This window comes from Drosophila arizonae, chromosome 4 (assembly GCF_054131065.1).
Source record: "Drosophila arizonae isolate 15081-1271.41 chromosome 4, UAZ_ARI_1.0, whole genome shotgun sequence".
NCBI lineage: Eukaryota > Metazoa > Arthropoda > Insecta > Diptera > Drosophilidae > Drosophila > Drosophila arizonae.
In genome coordinates, this window is record NC_142924.1 from 15600185 (window position 1) to 15626562 (window position 26378).

Below are 26378 nucleotides of genomic sequence, written 5' to 3' on the forward strand. Positions count from 1 at the left end.
CGTATCTTTTGTTTGCGGCTCGAGCGAGTTCAACGCCAACGTTCGCCGCACACGGTCGCGTTTTGGATACAATTTGTTGATGCATATATTTTTTTATAAATAACACTTTTTGTCTAGTTTGACAGGTGTTTTTCCAAAGTACTTTATTAACCGTAATAACAGTATTTATTGCGCAATTTTCAGGTACGTGAAGTGAAATTTTAATATGGGCTAAGGGCAAATTCAGTTAACGCCTTCTAGATTATGGTGCGAATCATGTCTCCACTGAAGTTCTTTATAATAATCTGTACAATGCAAGTTAATAATTAACAACACAATTCGAATTTTTATATAACACCTAACCTTCTGAATTCAGAGGACTTACAAATATATATTTACAAGTATCCCTAAACGACTTATCTCAATTTTTGGCAAAACCCAAGCGTTTTAATCGCCTAAGTGGTCTCGCAGGAAGCAATCTTCTCGCTAGTCTGCTCCGGTGTCTAATCCTTTATAATAATATTTTACAAATAATATTAATAATTATAAAATTAATATTAGAACTGGGAACCTACGTGAAAAATAAATAAAATACAAAAAATATGTGTCTAATCTGTTGACCAGTTCCCTATTAAATATTTTATATTTTGTTTATATACTGCGAAGTCATAAATCTTTATGGCCTAAAACAGAACGTCAATGACACTGGCTTAAACGGGTTGTGAACTGGTTTTCGCCAAGATAAACTGCAACAGAAAACATATTTCATATTTGTCTAATATATGGAAGTATCGAGTCGAACGATTTAAGGGGAACGATCATACAGACAAAATAATATACTTAAGATTTGAAATTTACACGACATTCAACTAGTTATATGATGGGGTTGTAAAACAAAAATCTATTATCTATAAATCATTGAAGATATATATTTAAATTTAGTTAATTCAATAAGAGTGACTTGAATATACATATATTTAAAAGAGGAGTTTAGATTGTCTGAAAATAATTAGATATGTGTATATATAAACAAGTCACAAGTTATTTCTCTAAGTGTATGTAAAGTGTAATCAAGAAGATAATACATTTTTGAAGTTGTACACAAAATTAATTGATTCTCCGTGTATTCGCAGTGAACAACCTTATAAGAGCACGTTCACTTAAAGCCACAGCTCTTAGCCCGCACAATTAAACTCTGCTTCAGCTTTGATGTTTGACATAAGCATTTTATACGATATATAGCTGAGTTGTCTCTGATTAGAATGTAGTTAATTATGTGTATGTTAATAGATCCTGTTCTAGATATGCACCCCAGCTAGATATTTGAAAAATTACGAGCACGTACCCGTAATATATATGTATGTATATGTATATATGTATTTCCCCTGACACTTGCCATGGCGAACCTTGCGCCACTTCTGATTGAAGGCATTTCATTGCCAGATAGAGAGAGATCAGCATTTTAGTCACTGCATAAATAGAGACAATTCGCACAGTTAACTGGCAGCCAGACAGGTCGCCCAACCAGATCTATTCTAACTAATTACTGGACTAGCCGCGGCACACAATGTGTGCTAGTTCTATACTTAGCCGATGCTCTTCCGGATCTGAATGACGCTACCTGCCCACTGAAAGGCAGCTGTAAATTAGCTAATAAATAATACTTGGAACACGTGTGCACTGCAAAAAATAATCTGATTAGAATGGGTGATTTAAAAACTGAACTCTAAGAGTAATATGTATGTATTATATAAAACATGTAGCTTAGAATGGAAACTCAAAGCTTTGCAAACATTACCAGCAATTCGGCAATAGAAATTTAATCAGAAAGCAGAGAGTCTTCCAAATCAAATTCAGGTTGGTGAGGCTTTAAAAGAAATTTATTTAACAGTCCCACACACTTCATATAATAGAATTCACAGTTAGTAGTATAAAAGTGTATCAAGCTCTAAAAGTTAGATCCCTTTAAAGTAGATTTTAATTAGAAATGAAAACTGAAAGTTTGCTTCTAATAGAATTCTCTTTTCATCTCAAACTTATTTTATATAACTTTCTTTGAGTGTACCCTATAATAGCAACTCGATATATGCAGTTTAAAGTAGTTCAACAATTGCCCGCAATTAGTCTTACGTTATTTATAGCTAGACCTTATGATCTATCGTAGTTGCTTAAAGTTTTTATCCATAATTAGGCTAAATTGCATAGGGGGAAAAATATTCACATTTGAATATGAATATGTAGATAGTGGGTGTAACCCATTAGCTCGGCCTGGGGGTTCGAAAACTAACCTTAGATATTCTTAGTTTATAGTTAAATAATATGTGCTGTAAATGCGCCTAAAAGTGTGCTACACAAATTTGCCAGCCAGGAAACCGAAGGAACTTTTTGATGCTGAGGCAAAACTTTGAGCTCGACTAATCACTTGTTAAGTTATTTGTTAAGGCATCTACGGTTGTGCGCCAGTACACAGCGAGAGAGAGAGAGAGAGAGAGAGATAGTGTGAGAGAGAAAGGGAGAGGGGCGGGTTTGCTGGGTGGGCAACAGCATGAGATGGGTTTGGCTTTTGGGGCCAACCAAAGCATGTTTGGCATTTTAGCTATGAGTTATCCCAGTAGCCTCTGCATCAGCTCGCTCGCTCACTCTAATTGATTTCTGCCAGAGATATTTCAAAGAAATTCTCTGCAAATTGGCTATGCATAATTTTGAAACTTAAAGCAGCTGATTAGTGAAGGGGTGTGGATGGGCACAGTTGAAAATGTATGTGAGTATGTAGTTTGTGTAAGCATAATTGAAGCTTAGATTAGGTATTTCTATTATGTCTTATGTTCAAATGTAAAGCTTTTTATTATAATAAATGAATTGATATTGCTGAAAATAACATAAGTTCAATTGAAGCAGTTCATAAGATGCCTATGTTCTATAGATCATTCAAATGGGTATTCAAGATAAAATCTAGTTTAATTTAGTTCGAAAGCAGATAAATATACTTCACATATTTTTAATGAAACACGCAAAGAACAGATTAAACAGCTCAGCGCAAAGAGAAATAATTAAGCGTACTCAGCAACTGGTTGATACCCAACTAAAAGATACCCTGCTCTAACATGTGCTTAAAAGTGTTTTTAAGCATCAGCCTAATAACGTCACCGAACGAATTAGCGCTGAGCATTTGCAGTTAATTACAATAAGTTACTGTTAACCATTTGACTTGAGCATGTGGTGGGTTATCTTTTAATTTTGAGTTTCAGTTTTGCATTTAAGAGGCCATTTCGCGAACCCATATAATATAACGATGCATTCAATTAAAAAAAAAAAAAAAGAACATTAAAAACGATTCCCGATGGCTTTTTAACCCCTCTGAGTCGCGTGATCGAAAGGGAAAGATTATAAAGAAGAGACTGTTTGCCTCTATTTAAATGAACATATATTCTCTTATTTATACATATGCTTTTTATATTATATATAAATTATATTTTCAAAAATCCTATAGTATATTTTTGATTGGGGCTTATAAATATACGTCTGCGGCATGCTCGACTTATTAGCATTAGGTTTTTGGGGTTGGGCGCAGATTAAAATTAATGCCGCTAAACAAACTGATTAGTAAGGTGTGAGAAAAAGGCGTCGCAGCCAATAAATATCAATAAATAATATCAATTAGCATTTGCGGAATAATTTTTATGCTAAAGGAACTGACTTTTTGCTGTTGGATCTCGAGAACATTGAGGTAGCCAAGTTTTAAGTTGATATTGCAATTTATGAATGGGTTAGAACTGAATGAATACACATGGAACACAGTCAAGGTTAATAAATTAAGTAAATCATATGATGAAAAGAGTTTGTATATAAAATATATGCTGTATAGACAGGGAATATAAACAGCTAGTTGCTATTTTCCTCGCCATTTTTTATTTAATTTCCATTTATAATATATACTAATTTAATATAATTTTACTGCTTAAATTGATTTAATTACACGCATTTGCATAGGCAATATCTATTAATTTTAGTTCTCTTTTGTATGTTTGCATTTTTTTGTTAGCTCCATTTTCTGTTTTTGTTATGCATGACATGTTATTAATAAACATTATTGTTATTTTTTACGGCTTGTTTTGACAAAAGGAATACCACAAATATGGCCAAAGAATTGATTGTTTTTTTGCTTTGTTTTTTTATTTTTATATTTATATTATTTATCAAAGCAAAGCAGCAAAACAGATGGCAAATAATTTCCGGTAAAATATCAGTTGGTAAATCCAGAGATCACGTTTTTTTTTTTCTGTTTTGGCCCCTTTATTAATGTTGCAAATTAATTTTTTTTTTACAAATTTTTGTTTATTTAAAATGAATGCAATTATTTAACATTTATATATATGTTTTTTTTTTTTTTTTTTTTTTTTTTTTTTTTTTTTTTTTTAAAGATAAGTCCAATTATGGCGTTTGCCGTTTTGGTTAATTGCAAATTATGAATCCTGTGAGGGCTAAAAGTGATAAAAACTTAATTATGTTAGTTTTGAGATGCCCTATATTGATGTTTTGGTTGATTGCAAATTATGTTAGGTGCCCATACCTCAAGTGGTTAAAAAAATAAGAGATACCCTGTACGTATTTAAAATTGGCATTGGCTTACTTAAAGAACCATAATGATTATTTTGCATTATATTATTTTATTAAATGTCTGTAATAAAATCTATATAAAAATGTAAAGTACTTCTGTCTCTATAGCACAGCTTCAAGCCGAGAAAACTCTACAGAATCTTTATGTACTTTGTGTAGAGGTCATTTTTGAGCTTTAAAGTGCAGTTAGTTAAATCGAGTTAAGTTTATGATTTTCTCGCCAGCTTTTTGCACACGTGAAAACCTTTACGCGTTTACCTTGAAGCGTGTCTACCTCCAGTCTCTATTCAAAACAGAGAAATATTCAAACAAATTCCCCCGCCATCAATTGAATTACAAATTGCCAACTCCAACTACTAAATGCAATTTATTTTTAATTGCAATTAATCCCACTGCAGAAAAATTATAATAATATCCAAGTTTTAGACATTTGTATGAGTGAAAAAATAGTTGTTGTGGCACTTTATATAAAATTCTGGGAATTCCTTTATCTAATCCACATACTCTGTGTGGCGATCAATGAATCACATTTTATGTATTTACAGTAATATATTCTTAGCATTTAATCACGTGGCAGCGGTGAGCTCATTGTCATAAATAGGGTATGCATTTAAGCAATTTATTTCATAATATAAATATTACGTTTAACGTTTCGTTATAGTAAACCTTACGTAATTGATTTTTTGATTTGATTTAGACGTACATACATATACTCTACATAATCGGCATATTCGTTTTGAGAACACAAAATCGTACTCCCCATTCAAGAAGAAATACTTTAAAAATCTTTGAGTATTTACTACATTTTTAATATGGGATACCCTGTAAATATTTGCTACTGTCTTAATATTATATAAATATAATATAATATAAATATTCAATATTCTATTAATTATGTATAGCGTATAAATATTAGCAAATATCTACTTTTTATTTCTCTCTCAATACATATTAACAAAACTAATGATAGTTGAATATACCTTGCCCATACACACTACAGAGTATTTTTCATAATAAACAGTTAACAGTTTTGTCGTTTTGACTTTTATTTTCGATTCTCTTTTGGCACTGATTCGTTATTCATTCCTTGACTCTGTCATTTTAGTCGACCTTATTCTTTCGTTTCGTACGCACTTTAGCAACTTATTTTCGTATATTTCACTTGAAATAAAACAACTTAAGTTTTATTTGGTTTTATTTTTGAATTTTACTGTTGTTTGTTGTGTGTTTTGCTTTTGTTTCTTTTAACGAGCCGAAGGCACGAGAGAAACGTATGTACAAATATGCAAAAATTATATAAAATAAAGTGAAAAAAAAAACGTGAATGTTGAATAAATTAAGTAAATAAGCGCTACACACATATATTCATTTCTTTTTTTGTATTGCTGTTTTTTATTTCTTTTTAATTTCCAGTTTGCCACTTCACAAGTCTTTGGAGTTTATTTTTGTTTATCTTTTGTAATGTATAAAATAAAAGTGCATCAGGAATTGTGAAAATATTTAATTCAGAGTTTTCGTTGAGTGCAGAGCGAGTCGCGTACATAAAAACCGATTTGTGAATATATAAAACTCCATAATATACATTAAGGTAAAAAAAACACAATTATTTATTTAGTTAATTAAACAATTTCTTTTAAAAACGTAAAATTACATTTTAATACAGTTTTAATTTTTAATACATCAATTTAAGCCATAAAAAATTTTGACAATATTTATTAAACAAACATAAATAATAACTCATGTGTAAAGAAAGAAATATGAAAAATACTTTAAAAATATTATTAAAAAGAAATACGAAATGTAAATAAAATGTGTGAAGAATATAAACTTATTTTAAAATATTTGAAAATTGTTGACAATACATTTAAATGGTTTATATACACATTGTAGTCATATAGAGTCTCAGTTGATATTGCGGCCGTTTCATTGCTCTGCGATCTCTTTTCGACGTTTCTTTTCTGTTTCATGCTTTAGCAGCACTTTCTTTCTCCCCTCTTTTTTGTACTACCAACATACATGACATCATTTCAGTTTATTTTGTTTTTATTTTACAAATCATGTTTGCTCATTCTTCCTTTTACATATGGGTCCATTAGAAAACTTGGTTTTGCTGTGGGTTGCTTTGTATAGATCTGATGATTAATTAAGATTAGAACATCATTTTGTTATTTTCTATTCAATCTGTGTGCCAAATAGAGAGGTTGTTAAGATCTGAGAGGCATACTCAAGTGCAAACATAAAATGAATTGTCTAAGTGCTAAATATTGTTAAGAGTCTTATACTCCATACAAAGTAAATTATGAGTGAAGGTCTTTGGGTTTTTTTGCCACACTTTTGCTTGATAGCTTTACAAGTCGTAAACTTTTTAATTTCCCTTCACCTGGCAACAGACCTCTTGATAATTCTCTATATGACCTGAAATAAGTAATCGAATAAATTATCATCGATTGATTAAATATGATTTGTATACCTTAATCTTACGGTTGTTCAAAGTTATTTTGATTCTTATCAACGTACTTTTCGTACTTCCAGGAATTTTATCTCGAATTAATAACTGATAGAATTTTAAATTTATATTATAAGTATTTGCCAATAATTCTATTATTATTTTAAAATGTTTATAAGAGTGAAGCATAAATTATAAGATGACAGAAAAGAACTGTAACAGATATAAGAGCGCAAGTAGTAGTATAAGGAGTCAATGCCAGACAGTTGTCAATAAATTTTTTATGAGTGAAGTATAAGTGATATGCAAATTTGGTATAAGAATTATCAGAGAGTATAAGAGTTGTAGTAGAATAAGGAGTGTATTCCAAACACATCCATGTATATGGATTCAATATTCAATATTCAATATTATTATAGTATTAGTAGTTTAAAACGAGTTAATCACCATAGCTAAGCATTTAAGCTAACTCTTACATAATCATTACGGAGATTTAAACAGATTTATTTTTTGGGTTGGCTGGCTTATTTTTTCGAGCTGATGAGCATTCGCTCGTAATTAGCTCGCTTGAGTAACCCTTGCAACTGGCTTTGACTTTTTCGCAGCCGGCATGCAAATGTCAAGAATCTTTCCCTGCTCCCAGCCGAGTCATAGGCAACGTCAACTTCGTACGGCTCCCCATTCAAGAATACACCTCTCCCCACCGCACTACCCACTCGCTCTTCCCATTCTGCTGTTCGTGCATACGAAATGCACGGCATACGGTGCTTCAAAGTCACAAACAATTTTCAAGCCACACTGAGCACTCAACAAGCCGCATTAAAATACAAGCTATTGTAATTGTTATAAATGCCTCGCCGCCTCCTCCTCCACCTACTCCATTCTCAGCCACCCAATAGATGAACAACGAATCTTCCATCCAGTTTTATTATTCTTTATTTTTATTTCTTTTTTTAAATTCGTCATTTTGTAATGAGAAATGTTCCATGAACAAACAGTTGTTACCTGCCTCTTCAACTAAACCCAAACTTTCAAAAAACATAACAAAAAATATGTATATATTATATTGTTTGTTATGCTATTTGTATAGTGGAGCGAGTTCAGTGACTTTGCTGGCTTTTAACTGTAGCGAATGATATAGTGGGTCTCGAATTTCACAATTTGCAATTACTAGCTGACAGCGGAGATGATAATTGTGACGATAACAAAAGTTATATTTCCTATTGTAATCAGGCTGCATTATATTCATAATTTCGCAGTAGTCATTTAAGATAACTAATTCCCTTTAGAAGAGGGAATTATAAGTAACATGCAACCACAGCTTAGGTAATATAATGTATTCTAACTGTTGCTAGTGTGTTTAGTGGACTACAAGTATACTAGAGAGACTAATATGTATAAGAAAGAAGTTTGAGTAAGAAACGTATATATAGAAATATATTGTAATAGATGTATTCGGAAATAGTATCTCCAAGTAATTAGAGTGTAGTAGTAGTAGTAGTAGTAGTTAGCTTGTAGCTGTAGCTGCAGCAGTAGTATACAAAAGTTCATTATCAACTATAGCAGTAGAAAATAAGAGTATAAGAGTCTTTGTATAGTAGTCTTATGATAAAATTGTAGTAGCGCCATACAACGTAAACGATAACTAATGGAGAAGGCAATTTAATAAATATAGTAGTAAGTTATAGGAGTATAAGAGTAGTATATTAGTGTATTAGAAGGTGTATCAAAAGTATCAAGAGACTTTAAATGGCATGGAATTTGCAATAGCAAGTCAACTACGGCAACTCTTATACTCACTTATACTTCCACTCTTCTACTGATCAGCGCTTCTACTCTAGCTTTAGAGTGTGAGAAAGAGAAGAGGCCCAAAGGAGTATAGGTGTAAATGAGAATAAGGGTATAAGAGTATAAGAGCATTGCAGAATTAGAGGATTATATAAATAGAGTATAAGAGCTTAGAGTAGCCTATATGATGAATGGAATAGAATTAGTTAAGAGAAAGATGTCATAGTTAAATATAAGCTGAATTAATATTGAGCATAGAAGAATAATAGAAAATAATACCAAAATGATCTGGAGGCCTCAGTAGCTAGTGCTTAGCCTTAAACTTGTATAAACTCGAACATCTAATAAATAAATATCTGAATAAAGCACAAATAATCTACTTCTAGGTATATAGGTTGTGTATATCAGTTGAGCTTGATATACTTTATTCCTATCTACCAAATTGTTTGCTATATACTATATTTGTTTTTATAAGCTAGTCAAATAGAGCTATAGCTACTGTTATGCCAATTTGATTAGGTCTGTTTTCGAGAGCAAAATATCTCTAATTTGATGGACAACTCTATCCAAATATGAGCTACTGAAAATTCTCCACCTCCTAAAGTAAACAATTTAGGATTAATAATGCCGTAAGCTACGCCCGAGATTATACCCATTATATATATAATTTAGCGGGCATAATAATAGGATAGAACGGTCTAAATTGTGTATGGGTTGTTTGTGTGTCACCTTTCTGTAGTCTTATCATAAGGCAACCTTAATAACATTTAATATTAATGGCTCACATTAAAACCCCCCGCAATAACTGTAATCAAGTGAACTATATGCGATATGCCAGTTAACGGTTGTGGATTCTCGTCACGAGTCGCTCGTGCCTAAAGTCTGTAAATATTTGCTCGAGAACGCATACATGGAATAGATCATAAATTATATATGCCGCAGTGAAGTAGACCAAAGGGAAAACTTAAATGGAAATCTGAAATGATTGTGGATGCCAAAAGCTAAAACATTGATAAGTTTTATAAACGATTGATGCAGGTTTTTTTTAGTTTTATAAAACCCCTCTCAAAAATTGCAAGACGCCTCTGCATTTGAAGGGAAAGAAAGTACTTCACTCTTTATCTAAGAAAAAAAAAAAAAAACATTGCAAGTACTTTTACATTCCAATTATCAAGGCAGACATAAACAAGCCTAAGATAATGCAAAGAGTTCAAGATAAAAACCGAAAAAGAGCGAGAGAGTTTGGAAGAATGAGAGAGCGAGGGAAACACAGAGGGAGAGAGAGAGAAGCAATAGCCAATCTACAAGTGCCAAATAGAGTCTGTGTTATCAAGTCGTCGACACAACATGGAAATTATGTTCGCCTCGGCTAAAATCGTCATAATGTGCAATTATCTCTTATCTGCAAGTCTGGCAGAATGCTTCATAGATGAATGGTGCCTACTTTAATTGCGATCGCCATAAAGGGAATCAACTTTTATGGCACACAGGCCGACTTTGCACTTGCCAAACGCGTGTTTCCCCTAGACTTTTGGGTTCTGAGTGGCGAATATACTTCAGATGTCTGGCCAGATGAAACACCATTTGCGCATTTGGGAAGTCATATACTTTGATATTTTCTATATTTATGGCAAATTATATGACGAAAGCTGAACATTATATTAGGAGGCGGATCATAAAAACGAAAACTAGAATTTATAATTTTATGAGTCAAACTAAATAAACGAGCCTTAAGGTTATCAAAGGAAACAAAAATAGGCAATTGAGAAGAAAATCGAAATGTAAATCTATATGATTATTGGTAGCAGCTTAACAACGTCCAACGCGTGTTTAATTAGGCCAAGACTTTGAGATTTCTGACCAGATGATATATAAATTTTTGTATTTTCCATGTTTATGGCACTTCAGATGCAATAACCAGAAATATCTGCAATTGTCTTTTATTGGGGTTGAGTTATAAAAAAAAAAGCTGAAGAACTTTATGATCGATTTTTTTTTTTGGCTTTAAGATTATGAGAACGAATCGAAGGTATTTATAATTGGTCGTTTATATCTCTTGCTGGTTTTATTACTAAAGGTCAAACAAACAGTTGTAAATAGTTAATAAATTTAATAAATATCTATCTATAAAGAATATCCTTGAAATCTTTTCTGAAGACCTCTTAAGCGTGTTTTCGAGATCAACAATTAAAAAGTTTATGGACAGTTGTTAAGTATATAAGTAAACAGTGAATTTAACTGACGTCAAAGACCAAAATGCAATCGAAAATAACTGTACAAATAGATATTTTATTTGTTGCAGACAAATAGAAAACTGAAATTTATGATGTTTTACTATAAATCATGCGAGCGCAAAAAAGTATATAACTCTTATATACTCGATGTTAAAATGTAGACATATATGTATGTATGTATAAAAAGTTATTCATAAATTAGATAAATATTATTACGATATGATATCAAAAGCTATCAAATACTATATATGAATGGTAGTCTAGTTAGTTGTACTGAAGATATTTGATATAGAAATATACAAATATATATGTCTATACAATAGATAAGCCTCAACACATTGTCAAGGTGTCAAATTATTTACGGAAAGCCAAAATAAATAATTGTCCAATATAAAGGGGTGCAAATAAATAGTGCAAATATTTGCAAATAATCGAAAAATGATTAATTGGGCCCAATTCAATTAGCAGTTAACAATTCGTTACGGCTTGTAGCGGGCTTGTGACGTCCCTGGCTTACTTAGTGACGTCACAAGCCGTTGCCGTTGATTGAACTGTAAATTGAATCCGTAAGTCAGCTCTAATAAAACCACAAACAGTGATTGCGCTATAAATGTGGTACGATTCGAGTTGGACTCCAGTTGGACTACCTAGGAAGTTGATCGGTTAAGGTTCTCAAATTTCATTCGAAGTTGTTGCTGTTGCTGCTTGTTGCATATCAATGTGTCTTTAGGCCAAGCTTTGGCAATGTGTTTTTAAAATTTTTTTTATATTTTTTTTACCAGTTTATCTGGTGTTTCTATTCATTTACAGCTCTAGATATAAACGGATTTAAATTTAGAAAAAATGCGTCGAGTCATTGATCGTGTTCGAGGCTGAACTTTGTAGTCTTTTTGGCGTCTTCTGTTGGTCAAGTTGATTTTGACTGGTTGTTGTTGTTGTTCGTTGTTGTTGCTGTTATTGGCTGGCAATTTCGCCATAGAGTCTAATGGAAAATTACTGGAAATCTAGTTATACAGCCACAAAATGCAACGAGAGACGTCCCCAATGACTCGTATCATGTGATCTACCAGCTGGTAATGTAAGCTATGCCAGTTTATCTCCAGTCTCAACTGCAGTTGATCATGCAAGCTGAGTGCTGGTAATCCAGCAATTTTTATCCTAAGGTCCACTTGGAAATTCGAGGGTTTACAATGAGAGTTTCAGATCAAGCACCAGTTGATAGTAGTGCGGTTATTTTACGATTTTTCATATAATATTATCAGCTATAAAATATTATCCGATGTATAATTACGAGATATAATCAATAGTTAGAGATAATCAACATTTGCCACATACAACATATTTTCGATAAGGTCTCTCTCTTTCTCTTTCTCCCCCTTTCATAACTGAAACTTTAACTAGCATGTATTTTTCTAGCTATTTCTTGAATGAACCCACACTATCTACCCACTGTGTCTATCTATCCATACGATGCGTAAGTGTGTCAAGGTTAATTCATGGCTAGCATACTCTATAAGTCATCAGCATTACAAGCTCGCTTACAATGGAACACATTCTCCAAAGCTTTTACGTGTTTTGGTTTGACATTTTTAACGACATTTTATAACTAATAAAATGTGCTGGACTGATTGTGGAGTCAAGGGTTTGGACTAAGCTCGATGGACGTGTCTGAATACTTTTGGCTTCTCTTATCAAGCGTAAGACCCACACGTCTGTCTGGTCAGTAAATGTAGTTAACAAGCTGTCAACGTTTATACATACTCGTAGTTCCCCCTACGTTGCCCGGTATGCGTTCCAAAACCGTGCGACTAATCTGACACGAGTGCCATATGACGCGAAGTACAGTAATAGAAGCAGCTAGAAGATACCCTGGCTTGGAGAAACTGCAAGAAAGAGAGAGAGAGAGAGAGAGAGAGAGAGAGAGAGAGAGAGAAGAGAGAGAGAGAGAGAGAGAGTGAGAGAAAGTGGGCATAGCTATAGCTATGCTATGCTAGTTATAATAGAAATTATAAATACTTAGGTTTACTGAATTTTAAAATAGTAGTACATGAAACAGAATAGATGTTCTTCTGTTTCATATACTACTAGTTTATGTACTATGAGCCAAAACATTGAAATATAGTTATTTTTTATTCTTAGCTTTTTTTTTTTAGTTTTGAACCTAAGCTTACCATTAGATATTTTAGGTACGCATGATCTGTAAAAGTCAAGGTAGAAAATTTCTATTTAAAATTAGATGTTGTAGATGTTGTGTTTTTTAAGATTAGTTGAAAGTGTATGTTGACGATCATGATCATGATCATGATCAGAAAGCTTCAGTCTGACAAACATATGCAATTTACATTTTGAAATCATCCGCTGTGACATAAGCTGGAAGTTTCAAGCTGATTTAAAAAGTAAACTTTACACATTGAGAGATTTATAGGTATGAAATATATTTACAAAATGACTGAATCTCGCAAGGCGAGGAATGAGCTCAAAATATTTATATAGTTAATGAAATATACATAAATTATTTATGAAATACTAACGACAACTATAAAAAAAAACCCATTTTTGCTGTTTCTTTTCTCTCTTCTGAAAAATATTTGCATTTATGCAAACAAAGCTCTTTCAATATTCTGGCTCTCTTGGTTTTATGGCAATATGTCTCGCATACCCTGTAAAGCTTATCGCTTGTGACGTCAAAGGTCGTTCTCTATTACTTATCTACAGCTGACAGGGTTCAAACCAACATCGCCGCCACCACCAACAACAACAACGTCGAAAAAATGGTTATATTACCAACAACAACAGCAAGAGAAATATATATTAGCCAAATTCGCAAGCGAATCGGTTTTAACCGGAAATCCAACGCTGGATGAACATGCTCAGTCGCTGTCGCCGTCGACGTCGCTGTTGCGTCGCCAACGTTGTCGGCTGTTCGCTTTCGTTAAGAAAAAGTTGTTAACAAAATGTTGTTGTTAATGCTGGCCGGCAGCCAGGGCAAGGCTTTAAGCGTACAAAAGCCAACGCCGCACGATCAGAATAACTTTGAAGCGCGTCGCGCGCGGTCGTTCATATTGGCTGAAACTGAAAAAAAGTTAAATTCATTTTATTGGTTCGTAAGAGCGTTAACAACTTTTGCTATCAAATGTCAATTTGTGCCTAAAGTGGAACCGTGTTAACCAATTCTTCAGGCCTTAGCAAAAAGTATAAAGAGCAAAGGCACAAGCAATAGCAAAGCCAAGAGCTTCTACAAGTATGTGAAAATTTTAATAAAATGCATACATAACAAAATATAAAAAAAATAAAAAATAAAAATAAATAATTAAACTAAAAAATTAAAATAATTAAAATAAAAAAATATATGTATAAAATTGTTGCGTGTGTTTATGGGTGCAAAAAATAATACTAATTATTTACATAACAATTTAAAATTTACATAAATAATAAAAAATTAAGAATATTAAAAATTATATATAATATATAATTAAAAAAATAATAATAATACAATTACAAGCTTATTACAAACTAAATATGCAAAAATTAAAAAATTAATTATTAAGCTTTATTATGGCTTACAGAAAAATTGTGTAACGTACAAATTGCAAATAAATTGAATGCAAGCTTTTATTAAAAAAAAAAAAAAAAAACAAAAAACAAAACAATTAAACTATGTAAAAACGAGAAATAAAAGTATTTATCTTGCAAATGAACATGCAAGGGTAGCATGACTTAATATATGTCTGTCAAGTGTGAAACAACTCTATAAATCACCTGCAAGACAAAACGCGTTTCGTTTAGTTTTTGACCTATTAGAAGTGGATTAATGGAACGATGAGATCATAGTTAACTATTTAACTCTGTTATCAACAACACACTTCAAAGCGCAACAAAATGAGAAGAGTTTCAAGTGAAAGTACACAAAGTCCATATATAGTACACATACATACATATATCATTATTAGTAGATAATACATGGTACGTTCTCCAGGTTTCATATTCAATTCTAAACGATTCGCATTAAAGTTTTTACTTCCTGGCAGCTGATGTTTTATATGTGGTCAGCCGAGCAAGGCAAAAAGTGTGCAACGTGCTTGGCATTAATTCAACTGCCTTATATACAAGTTTTAAACTGTCCTTAAGATGCTTTCAAAATAATAAATTTGACCCATAAAATAAAATATCTACGCCTACAAATTTGCGTGGGAAAATTTGATGAGATACTAAAACATACAAATCTATTATAATTCAATTAACATGCGGAAACGCGCCTTATTTAGACCCCGCAGCTCCATTTGGCAATACGCATTGATGATTAATTATTGATTGCTTATCGTTCATTTGACCATGAACACAAAAACGAAATCCAAAACTAAGATTAAATGCAATAAATTCGAAAATTCCAAATTCATGGACATTTTTATAGCTGTGCTCTATTCACATAAATCCAAAATTCACATGTAATTGCATCACATTCAAGTGCTAAAACCAAATTGTTGTGGACTAATCCACACACAAGAAAAGAAACAATAAAATTTATATTAAAAATGAGATTAGATACGCCTAGGCTGGGCGCGTGCTTCGATTCCAGGAAACATTTCCATTTTTTTCTTTCGATTTTTTTTTTTTTTTGTTATTATTGATATTGGATTATTGGGCGTTATCAAAATGTCGTCCATGTTGTAGGCGGCGTTGACCCATTATAAATTGTAGCTATATCAAAATGGTGCTTACAAATTTATTATAGTTCTGGACAGCAAATATTTCGCTGATAACTTTTACTTGTAGTGCCCATAGAAGGCATTTAAAATGTCAATAATTGAAATTGATTAGGTTGTAAAAGAGGGAATTTTCGATTGACAAATAAATCTTAAAGAATTTTTAAAAATTATACGATAGGGTCTTAAACGTGCGAAAAATTAAAGAAAAATATTTTACAAAATTATTTGATTTAAATATTTTATTAATATTTTTTCGTAAATGTCTAAAATAAATCTATTGTACTTCTGTCTTCTAATCAGCTGAAGGTGCAAAACAATTATTTCACTAATCAAAAAAACTTTCAGTTTTAATGCAAAAGTTAAAAAAGATTAATAACAATAAAGCAATATTGTGAATAAATTGTTAAAGCATGAAACGCGATGGAACGAGTCGATTTATGAAAGCTGAAACTTATTTGGAATTTGCAATTTATCTAATCACGTTTAATGCCTTGTTCTGTGTACCATATTCACACTTGGGTGTATGTGTGTGTGTATGTGTGAGTATTGTTGCAGCCGTGTTCAGCATGACAAATCGCATTGAGTTGAGCCATTAAAAGAACTTGTTGCGATATGGAAAAGCTTGAGACCCAGCGTCATAACATGTTTGCCTTATCGTCAGATGCATTGAGAGCTGTATGAGATAAGATAATCATGACCTGGACAATTCCAAGTGTTTCAATCGTTTCTAAACCGTATTACAAGTAATACTTGTTATAAATAGTGATGTGGATTTAATATATTTAATTGTCTTGCAGTGTTGACATAAATAAAAGCTCAAAGCATTGAACAAATAAAAAAATAAAAAAATAAAACAAATTAATATAGATTAAATATATAAAATTTAACACAAATTTGAGCAGCAACTTTCTTTATATCAGTCTCAAAATAAATAAAAATAATTATACACAATTGAATTTAATAAAAAAATCATATTTGTATAAGAAATAAATTAAAATAAAAAAAAAAAATAAATAATTATAATAATAAACACAATTTAATAATATTTATATGACAATTTAATGTACATAGAAGTTTTCATTTATTTGAATATTAAAATCATCATAATTATTTTATATTTGCAGTCATGTTGAAACTATGGAATGCCCTGACTCGCCGTAAAACGGACGATGTCCATGAGAGCGAATCGATGTTGGCTCGTGTGCTGAATCTCTTTGATCTGACGGCACTCGGAGTGGGCAGCACATTGGGCCTGGGTGTCTATGTGCTGGCTGGCCAGGTGGCGTACAATATCGCGGGTCCGGCTGTGACCATATCCTTTCTGATAGCTGCCCTCGCGTCGGCATTTGCAGGCATTTGCTATGCGGAGTTTGCAGCTCGCGTGCCCAAGGCGGGCAGCGCCTACGTCTACAGCTATGTGACCATTGGCGAGTTTGTGGCCTTTACGATTGGCTGGAATCTGATATTGGAGTACGTGATTGGCACGGCGTCAGTGGCACGTGGCTTGAGCGGTTACTTTGACTCGCTGATCGATAACAACATGTCCAAGGCGCTTATCGAAGCGATGCCTATCAATGTGAGCTTCCTGGGCGACTATCCGGACTTTTTGTCCTTTGGCATGGTTCTCCTGCTCGCTGCTCTGCTGGCTTTTGGTGCCAAGGAATCCAGTTTCTTGAATAACATTTTCACCACTGTCAATTTGGTAACAATTGGAATTGTTCTCGTTGCTGGTGGCATGAATGGTGAGTGCTTTTATATTTATGAGAATTGCAAAGAGAGGCAATACGTGGAAAGTTCTCTAACATTTTCTTTTCTTCCATCTATAGCCAATCCGGACAACTGGCGCATTCCAGCCAGCGAAGTGCCTTCCTGGGCTGGCACTGGTGGGTTTATGCCCTATGGCATAGCCGGTGTTATGGCTGGAGCTGCTAAGTGCTTTTATGGCTTTGTGGGCTTCGATTGCATTGCCACCACCGGCGAGGAGGCCATCAATCCCAAGCGTAACATTCCATTGGCCATTGTGATATCGCTGATCATCATCTTTCTGGCCTACTTCGGCGTCTCCACGGTGCTGACCATGATGCTGCCATACTATCTACAGGATCCGGATGCACCATTCCCAAAGGCCTTCGATTCCGTCGAATGGTATACGATCAAATGGATTGTGACAATCGGAGCTTTGTTTGCGCTCTGCACCAGCCTGCTGGGCGCCATGTTCCCACTGCCCCGCATTCTGTATGCCATGGGCAACGATGGCATTCTGTTCAAGCGTCTGTCCAAGGTGCATCCATATACGAAAACACCGCTGCTGGCCACAATTATCTCTGGCATATTTGCAGCTATAATGGCCATGTTGTTCAACCTGGATCAGTTGGTTGACATGATGTCCATTGGCACACTGCTCGCCTATACGATTGTGGCTATATGTGTGCTGGTGCTGCGCTACCAGGATGAGCAGATGACCAAAGTGGTCTCGATACGCGCCCCCAAAGTATTCCAGCAGTTCTTCTGCAACAGCTACAAGGTGCCCAATACGATGACCTCGGCCATTACCAAATTCGGCATCGTGATCTTTGCCATCTTCTGCATCATCTGGTGCATCTTCATGCAGGTCTTCGACACAGCTGCAACTGGTGGCATTGTTAGCCTGAGTGTTGTCGGCTTACTGCTCATTATCATTTGCATTGTGATCGCCCTGCAGCCGGTGTCCACGATTGAGCTGACGTTCAAGGTGCCGCTGGTGCCGTTTGTGCCCTGCCTGAGCGTCTTTGTCAATTTGTATTTGATGTTCCAGCTGGACTTGTTCACGTGGATACGCTTTCTCATCTGGATAGCCATTGGCTATTGCATATACTTTATCTACGGCATTCGCAACTCAACGCAAATCTCGAGAAATCGCAATCATGCCGAGGTGGCCGCCAATGCCTTGCAAAACTCTCTCCAAGAGCATGAGAATCGAGCCTTCGAGCCGGACTGGAAGGTCGAGAACGGCATTAAGCCACAGTACGAGTATTCGGAAAAGCTATAAAACGGTCTAGGGAACTCGAACGTGTTTAGCTGAGCAAGTATTATAAGTTGCCTTATAGCTTAAGGCTGTGCCCCATAGCTGACTAAAAAATGAGCTGATATTATTATATAATATTATATTCATTAACCATTTTAAATCAGGGAACAACATCAGAGAAAAGTATTTGAATTCTCTAAAATTGATTGAGCAGGCTTTAGTAGATTTTTTGGTGTATATTTTAAATTAATATTTAATATTCGAAATACCCAAAAAACAGTTTTATAAAATATTATTGCAGTGCTATATAACAAAGTTTAATTTATATGATATACTTTATTGGAAATTGAAGCCCAGTAAGAAATTTAAACTCTTAATTTTTATTTTATTTTTCAATTATATATCAACAATTTTCTGTTAGTTTTTCTGTTAGTTAATTTATGAAAAATGATTTAAAATTTTGAAGCCTATTAGACTCTCTACTAAATATTTTCATTCATAAATCTATTTTTTTTATAATATAATAGCTTGTATCTTCATAGCTACATAATTTCTTAAAAATAATTTTAAATAATTATTAAACAAAAAAATAATAATGATAATTACGACTTTTCAAATTTATATACATAATATTCATATATATATATATTATCTGCTCATTTGTTAGTCAGCTGTGAAAACAGGTTTTCAAAGTTTTTAGTTTATACAATTTTCGAGCCCGTAGTAAACCCCACTTATCTTGCTTGTAACTTCAATTATACTCTGAGTTTAGCTTGCATGTGTTTGTGAGAGAGATGAATAGATTGCGCATAAAAATTAAATGAATAACCCATCTTCCAGAGACTATAGAGAGTTCTCTTGGGGTTTTTTGTTATTTTTATGCGCCAGAAATTTAGACACACACGACTTCCTAAAGGCCGCTCAATGCGAGATTTTTAATATTAATATTTTATTTTATTTTGTTTTTCATTTATTGATCATGTTCTTTATTTGTTTCTTATATAAATTTTGCTGCCTTTTGATTTCTGTACATAATGCCCCCGAAATGTTGTGATATTTCTAAATATGTATATATTTATATATATGTACATATATAGAGTTTTAAAATGTTCGCATATATTGATATATATTTGTGTCACAATTCTTGTTGCCGTTATGTAAATGCAGTTTGTAATGTAATTTAAAATATTGTCATAGATTTGTATGCAATCTTACAATCCTAAGCTAGTACTGTATTTATGTTATTTAGCCATTAAGTCAATGCTCCCGCCCTACCCCCTACCGAACCCAACCATGTACTAAGTTCAAAGAACGAGAAACGAATTTGCCCCCACACTAAATATTTTATTAAATAAAACAAAATGTTGAATGAATAATGCAAAAATGTTTTCGTATTGGTTCTGAATATAAAACAAAATTAATGGAAGCAATAATCTGATAAAGTGTTTCGTTTTTTTTATTGGATTTCAGAGTTTATTAAAGGTTAAATCTAATCAAGTTGTATTATATAAATTTGTGTTTTGTGTTTTTACCCCCCATGGATTACTCTCTTGATAAACATACGTTAAGAGGGAATATTGCCTTAATGACAGACTTAAGAAAGCATCTACGATCACATCATTTACAACCTTTATGCTAAGTCAATATAGCCTAGGTTTTCTGGTTTAATTTACATTTTAAATTTAAAAATTTTATGACATATAAATTAATTTTACATAGGTTTGATTATTTATAAATGATGAGCTCTTACAAGTTAAGTCAACGCTAAAGAAAAACGACTAAAGCAAGATATTAGAAAAAGGAATTTCGAAGCGTGAGCATATTGAATCGTAGCTGTGATGCAGGGTATCTGCTAGTTAGTCAAGTATCTTGTTCTTTTCTTAGCCTATCTAATCTCTTAGATTCAATATACCATCAGTCGAAACCTGAGTAGCAACAAGATAAAGAACTGATTTCTAAAGCTTGATCAAATATTTTACTTTGCTAAACGTAAATATATTTCTTTTATATAGCTGAGATAAAGCTTAACTGAAGCTCAGTTAACTTTGATTTGATTACCAAATTTGCGGTTAAGGAAATTTACAATGTCGATATGTGAGCGTATGAAGAAAGGACGCAAGGCACCTCCCGATGATATCGATGACTCCAAGCGTTACTTGGATATCTATAAACTGATTGCGTTGGGCTTGGGCGGCACTTTGGGTCAGGGCATTTATGTGCTGACCGGGCAGGTGGCTCACGAGCTAGCTGGGCCGGCAGTGACCCTGTGCGTTTTCATTGCGGCAGTGGTGTCGATGCTTGGCGGCATCTGCTATGCGGATCTATCCTCGCGAGTGCCACGTCCCGGCAGTGCCTACATCTACAGCTATATGATCATGGGTGAGTTTGTCGCCTTCACCGTCGGCTGGAGCATGATACTGGAGTATATGACGAGCACGGCGTCTGCGGCACACAGCCTCTCTGCCTATCTGGATGCCCTATTGGATCAGAGGCTATCGCGGGCATTCCAAAGTGCATTCACTATGAATAGCAGGTACACGTTAAGCTATCCGGATTTTCTGGCCCTGGGTCTGATCCTGTTGTCTGCATGTGTGATTGCCTTCGGCATCAAAAAGTCGTTCTGGCTGAATCTGAGCTTCATTGCCATCAATCTGATAACCATTTCCCTAGTCATTATCAATGGCGCCACAAAATGTATATACACCAAGTCTTAGCTAAACATTCAACTCAGTCGACTTCCTTCATTAGCCAAAATACAAAACTGGTCCCTCAAATCCAAGGACGTGGAGGAGGACATAGGTGCCGGCGGCTACTTTCCATATTCCATTGCAAAGATGTTCAAGGGCGTTGCGCTTTGCTTTTTCGGGTTCGTTGGATTCGATTGCATCACATCGACGGCCGGCGAGGCCATCAATCCCACTCATAACATACCCATGGCCATTTTTGCCACGATGCTAATGGTATTCTGTACCTACTTTCTGATGAGCACCATACTGACTCTAATGGTACCCTATTATCTCATCGATCCGATAACCCCGTGGACATCCGCCTTTCGATACCATAAAATGCACCATGTGCATACGTGCGTCACAGTTGGCTCTGTGTTGGCATTGTGTGCATCCCTGCTGAACTCCATGTTCCCGCTGCAGCGCATCCTTCGTGCCATGGCCCAAGATGGTTTCATGCTCAAGGGCTATGCCAGCGTGAAAGGCTGGACAAAGTCATCTATGTTGGCCACCTTCTTCTTGACCATCATTGCGGGTAAGTTGATTGGACTTTCTATAATTATATTTATAATACAATTATATTTGTGATCCCCTAGCCGTTGGTACGCTGGTCCTCCATTTCACCTTCATGATACAGCTCTCCATTATTGGCGTCTTGCTGGACTATACCATCGTGGCCATTGGCGTTGTTATGCTGCATTACAAGAACGATCGCAAGAAGGAGGATGAGGCCGTGGAGGAAATCAGCTTCAAAGTGGTGATGCGTCAGATTTGCAGTGGACGACATGGCAAGAAAGCGAATACAGTGTCTAACTACACTACGCGTTTATTTCTAATCATTTTTATCGTCGTCTCTGTGCTCTTCTGCTTGGCCTTCAAGTGCTTTACCATCACTCATCAGCTGTGGGCCATTGTGCTGGCCACCTGTTTCGCCGTGTTGAACATCGTCTGCGTTATCATAATTGGCATGCAGCCACAGTCAAGCGCCTTGCCGCCATTCAAAACGCCTCTTGTGCCGCTCATACCCTGCGTCAGCATTTGGATGAATATTTTTCTGGTATCCACATTGTCGTGGCTGTCCCTTGTGGTTTATTTGATCTGGATGATTGTCGGCTATGTCGTATATTTCGGTGTAATTACCGCAGATTTTTTAGGGAAAAGGATCACCAGCAAAATGGCTAAGCAGATGATTGACAGCTTTAAATTTCTGGTGTGAAATATATGTGTTTTCTTATTCTTGTATACAATATTTGTAATAAAAATCAAAAATAACGCTATTAACTTGATGATTGCAGTCGACTCCAAATAGTTGGCTAACCAGCTTAGTTAAAGGGCAAATAAGCTGGCTTTGTGCACCCACGAGTCTCGACTCTCGAGTCTCGGCTCACGGCCCTCAGCCTTCGCTTTTATAACGCAGTTGAGTAAATAATACAGAGGCAAGTCAAAAACACAGACTCGAGCTGAAAAGCCAGATGAAAGTTGCTGGGATAATGCCAACACCAACACCAACACCAACACACATAAGCACACACACACAAGCAAACTTGCTCATGTGAGCCAAAGGAGTACGGTCAACAAAGCCTCACTGAGAAAATAAAATCGTTTTTGTGTATCTTTCTTTAGACACGCTTTTCACTGGCCATTTGTTTTTTCTCTTTTTGGTTGTCGGACTCATTTATACATTTCATTGATGCTGCGCCCTTAAAGTAACCGCTGGCGACCGCTACATTTCTTGCAGTGTATTCCCTTTTGACTTTCTGTAGCATTTATTGTGCTCACATCTGCGTATGAATGCAATTTTTCACACGCTGTCATTTAGCGAAGCTGCCTTTTATTTCTGGCAAGATTACCACTCTTCGGTCTGAGCAGCTTAGTTTCTATGAGAGAAAGAGTTTGGGAAAAATAATATAATTTTCAATTAACCGAAATTGCTTTGTGTTTTTTTTTGTCTCTATAACTTTATAGCTAAAAAAAATTATACATTTTTATTGACTAGTTAGGTTCTATATAAATAACCTAATTGTGTTGTTAAGGTACTAAACTTGCATTGTACAGATTCAGCGCTTAAAATAAATATACAAAAAAAAAAAAAAAAAAAGTTTACTCATGTAAAAAAATAGTCTAATAGTCAGTCCAATATTAATTATACCCTGAACCCATTGAAAATGGGAAATCAGGGTATAATGGTTTTGTTGAAATGTATGTAACAGGCAGAAGGAGGCGTGGCAGACCCCACAAAGTATATATATTCTTGATCAGGGCGACGAGCTGAGTTGATTTGGCCCTGTCCGTCTGTCTGTCTGTCCGTCTGTCCGTCTGTCCGTCTGTCCGTCCGTCCGTCTGTCCGTCTGTCCGTCTGTCCGTATGTTTGAACGCGTCGATTTCCGAAGATATAAGAGCTAGAGACTTGAATTTTTTTTTAAAATGACCGTATATACAGCGCGGACGTCGAGTTTGCTTTTAAAATTCGAAAAATCATCCCGTTATGTTTTTATCGAGTAAAAACATTCAAGTTCAAATCAGATGCCTCTATAGCTAATTGTGAATGATTTTTCTTTTTTTAAAATTTCTCAAATATTCAATATAATATGTAGATCATATGCTGAAAGTTTCATTAAATTCCGTTCAGTCAAAAATTAATAAAAAATAATCAAATATTTGGCCAATTAACAAACGCACGTGCAGCAGCTACAACAAAAACATTCGTTGAATCACATCAGCTGTTAGTTTCGTTTAGTTTTGGTAGATGGCGCAGCAGCAGTGAATCTATTTGAGTTTTGCCAGCACCACCAGCAGGAGTGGGGTGGCCTAGTGTGTTAGCTGGATGACGCTTGATCAAGAAGTCGCGGTTCGAATCCCGATCGGTGCAACACTGATGTTAATTTTTTTGAATTGTTTCAAAATATTTTTATATTTTCATAAATGCGTTTTCTATTTAATTTATATTTTTAAATACACCGAAATTGAAATTTTAACTATACTTTATGTGCGTTTTTAATAGTTTGGTTATTCTAGCAGATTCTTAGAATCACATCAGCAGTTAGTTTCGTTTAGTTTTGGTAGATGGCGCTGCAGCAGTGAATCTATTTGACTTTTGCCAGCGCCACTAGCAGGAGTGTGGTGGCCTAGTGTGTTAGCAGCGTGACGCCCGATCGAAGAGTCGCGGTTCGAATCCCGATCGATGCAACTGATGTTAATTTTTTTTAATTGTTTCAAAATATTTTTATATTTTATTAAATGAGTTTGGTATTTTATTTATATTTTTAAATACATTGAAATTGAAATTTCAGCCATACTAAATGAGCATTTTTATTTGTTGGGTTCAGGGTAGTATCTAGTCGAGCACTCTCGACTAGAATTTTCTTACTTGTTTTAAATTGTTTCCCTCTCGGCCAGCATGACGTATGCGCAATGCCAATGCGGCCGCCTCAAATTACAATAAGCGCTCAAAAGTATGCAATGCAGTTCGTTTCACGCAAGCGATCAAATAATAAAATTGGCAGCCTAAAAGCAGGCAATACAAAATCAACAATTCGACAGCCAATTGCTGCATGATGCTCTAACTTGAAAGAGAATGTCAAAAAATGCATGTGAAATGCTAATATTTAACATTCAACAAAAGCATCAAAAGAACAAAAATACAGCTTATTGTGTATAAGACTTTTTTGTATAAGAGCTGCCAATTGCTACTTTTATAAGTTTTTTTTTTAGTTTTGGGCGGTTGTTTAGTAAAAAGGTGAGAGTATTTGCTGGGTTCAAGTGCTAGGTAAGCCGCGCCAAACAAAACGCTTTAGAAGACCACACACACACACACGCACACAGGCGCACTCGCACACCACAAACAAGCACACACACATGCGCATACAGTGGGCGAAAGAGATAGGCAAATGCAAATACAAATACTTATACGCGTGACTGTAGCTGTAAATAAATAAACAATAATTTGAGCCACGTTTATGTATACATGTGTGCGCATGTGTGTGTGTTTGTGTGCCAGCATAAAATGTAATGCAAACGGCATTGGTAGAGAGGCAAGCGGCTCAACATGAGAGGCGGCTTGGAGCGCTTGGCGCGTTGCGGTTTCATTTGTGAGTTTTAATTAAATACGTTTAAATATTTGTTATTTCCGACAGGCAGACAAACCAAACGACCATCAACAACAACAACAACAGCAACAGCAACGGTGAGCTTCAGCAACAGCCACCTGGCAAATATTAGCGAAAAATTAGCAAAGTATTTTAAGCGCAACATGTTCGTCCTGTGGTTTTTCAGCGTCAAATCCTCTCTGGCCGTGCATCCATTCTCCTGCGGCACTCAACTCCCATCATGCACATCATTTTGTGTGCTCGTTGCGTGTGCATTTCATTTATTTATAAATAACGCATAATTAATTTAAAATGCGTGCCTGAAATTGTCGTTAAGTGCTTAATCCTGTAACATGCTACGGCCACGGCTATGGCTACGGCTACGGCTACGGCTACAGCACTAGCGTATCAAATAAAGAGCAACAACAAAAAAATAAAACGATATTGACGATTTTCAGCAACTGTTTGGAAATTCAATTCGAAAACAATCCAGCTGCATTAGCATTTCTAATACACCAATTATACGGACATTGCAAACATTTGTAACTGAATCGAATTTTTGATATATTGCAGGAATTTCGTTTAGAACTATAAAAGATTTTGTATGAATTATAGCATAGGCTGGAAAATTACTAGGCATTGTTATTGGCATTTAAGTCTTTCAACTGATAAAGAAATTAATAAATAAATTTTGAATATACATTTTACTGAAAAATTAAATATTAACGAAATCAATTAAAAATAATAATAAGTTAAACAAATTTTTAATTGTAATACAGAACTTAATAAAATA

The 26378-nt window shown here is 34.7% G+C and overlaps 2 protein-coding genes across 11 annotated transcripts; both read left to right on the forward strand.

Annotated features, from left to right (window-relative positions):
- Nucleotides 1–20: 20 nt before the first annotated feature.
- slif (cationic amino acid transporter slimfast) lies at nt 21–20158 on the forward strand. Of its 6 annotated transcripts, none has more exons than XM_089468712.1 (4): nt 5693–5936; nt 6010–6184; nt 16895–17512; nt 17597–20158. In XM_089468712.1, exons 3-4 carry the CDS (start codon nt 16897–16899, stop codon nt 18796–18798), a joined length of 1818 nt encoding a protein of 605 aa, XP_089324838.1. In that variant the 5' UTR covers nt 5693–5936; nt 6010–6184; nt 16895–16896; the 3' UTR covers nt 18799–20158. The 6 variants fall into 6 exon arrangements, with proteins under 6 accessions (XP_089324839.1, XP_089324838.1, XP_089324837.1 ...); XM_089468711.1 differs by having other exon boundaries at nt 5693–5867; XM_089468713.1 differs by lacking the exons at nt 5693–5936; nt 6010–6184 and adding an exon at nt 21–183.
- A 228-nt stretch (nt 20159–20386) lies between these two features.
- On the forward strand, nt 20387–22786 carry LOC149269200 (cationic amino acid transporter 3-like). 5 transcript variants are annotated; one of them, XM_089468718.1, is made up of 5 exons: nt 20387–20619; nt 20676–20763; nt 20814–21468; nt 21523–22035; nt 22097–22786. In XM_089468718.1, exons 3-5 carry the CDS (start codon nt 20859–20861, stop codon nt 22714–22716), a joined length of 1743 nt encoding a protein of 580 aa, XP_089324844.1. In that variant the 5' UTR covers nt 20387–20619; nt 20676–20763; nt 20814–20858; the 3' UTR covers nt 22717–22786. The 5 variants fall into 5 exon arrangements, with proteins under 5 accessions (XP_089324844.1, XP_089324845.1, XP_089324847.1 ...); XM_089468719.1 differs by having other exon boundaries at nt 20849–21468; XM_089468721.1 differs by having other exon boundaries at nt 20387–20587; nt 20659–20763; nt 20849–21468.
- Nucleotides 22787–26378: the final 3592 nt, after the last annotated feature.

Excerpts from the sequence above, each read along its gene's own strand:
- slif (XM_089468713.1), top strand. The coding sequence starts at position 16,897 with ATGTTGAAACTATGGAATGCCCTGACTCGCCGTAAAACGGACGATGTC. Across the intron at positions 17,513-17,596 it reads CGTTGCTGGTGGCATGAATG|CCAATCCGGACAACTGGCGC; the intron begins GTGAGTGCTTTT and ends TTCCATCTATAG.
- LOC149269200 (XM_089468716.1), top strand. The coding sequence starts at position 20,859 with ATGTCGATATGTGAGCGTATGAAGAAAGGACGCAAGGCACCTCCCGAT. Across the intron at positions 21,469-21,522 it reads TATCAATGGCGCCACAAAAT|CCAAAATACAAAACTGGTCC; the intron begins GTATATACACCA and ends TTCCTTCATTAG. Across the intron at positions 22,036-22,096 it reads CTTCTTGACCATCATTGCGG|CCGTTGGTACGCTGGTCCTC; the intron begins GTAAGTTGATTG and ends GTGATCCCCTAG.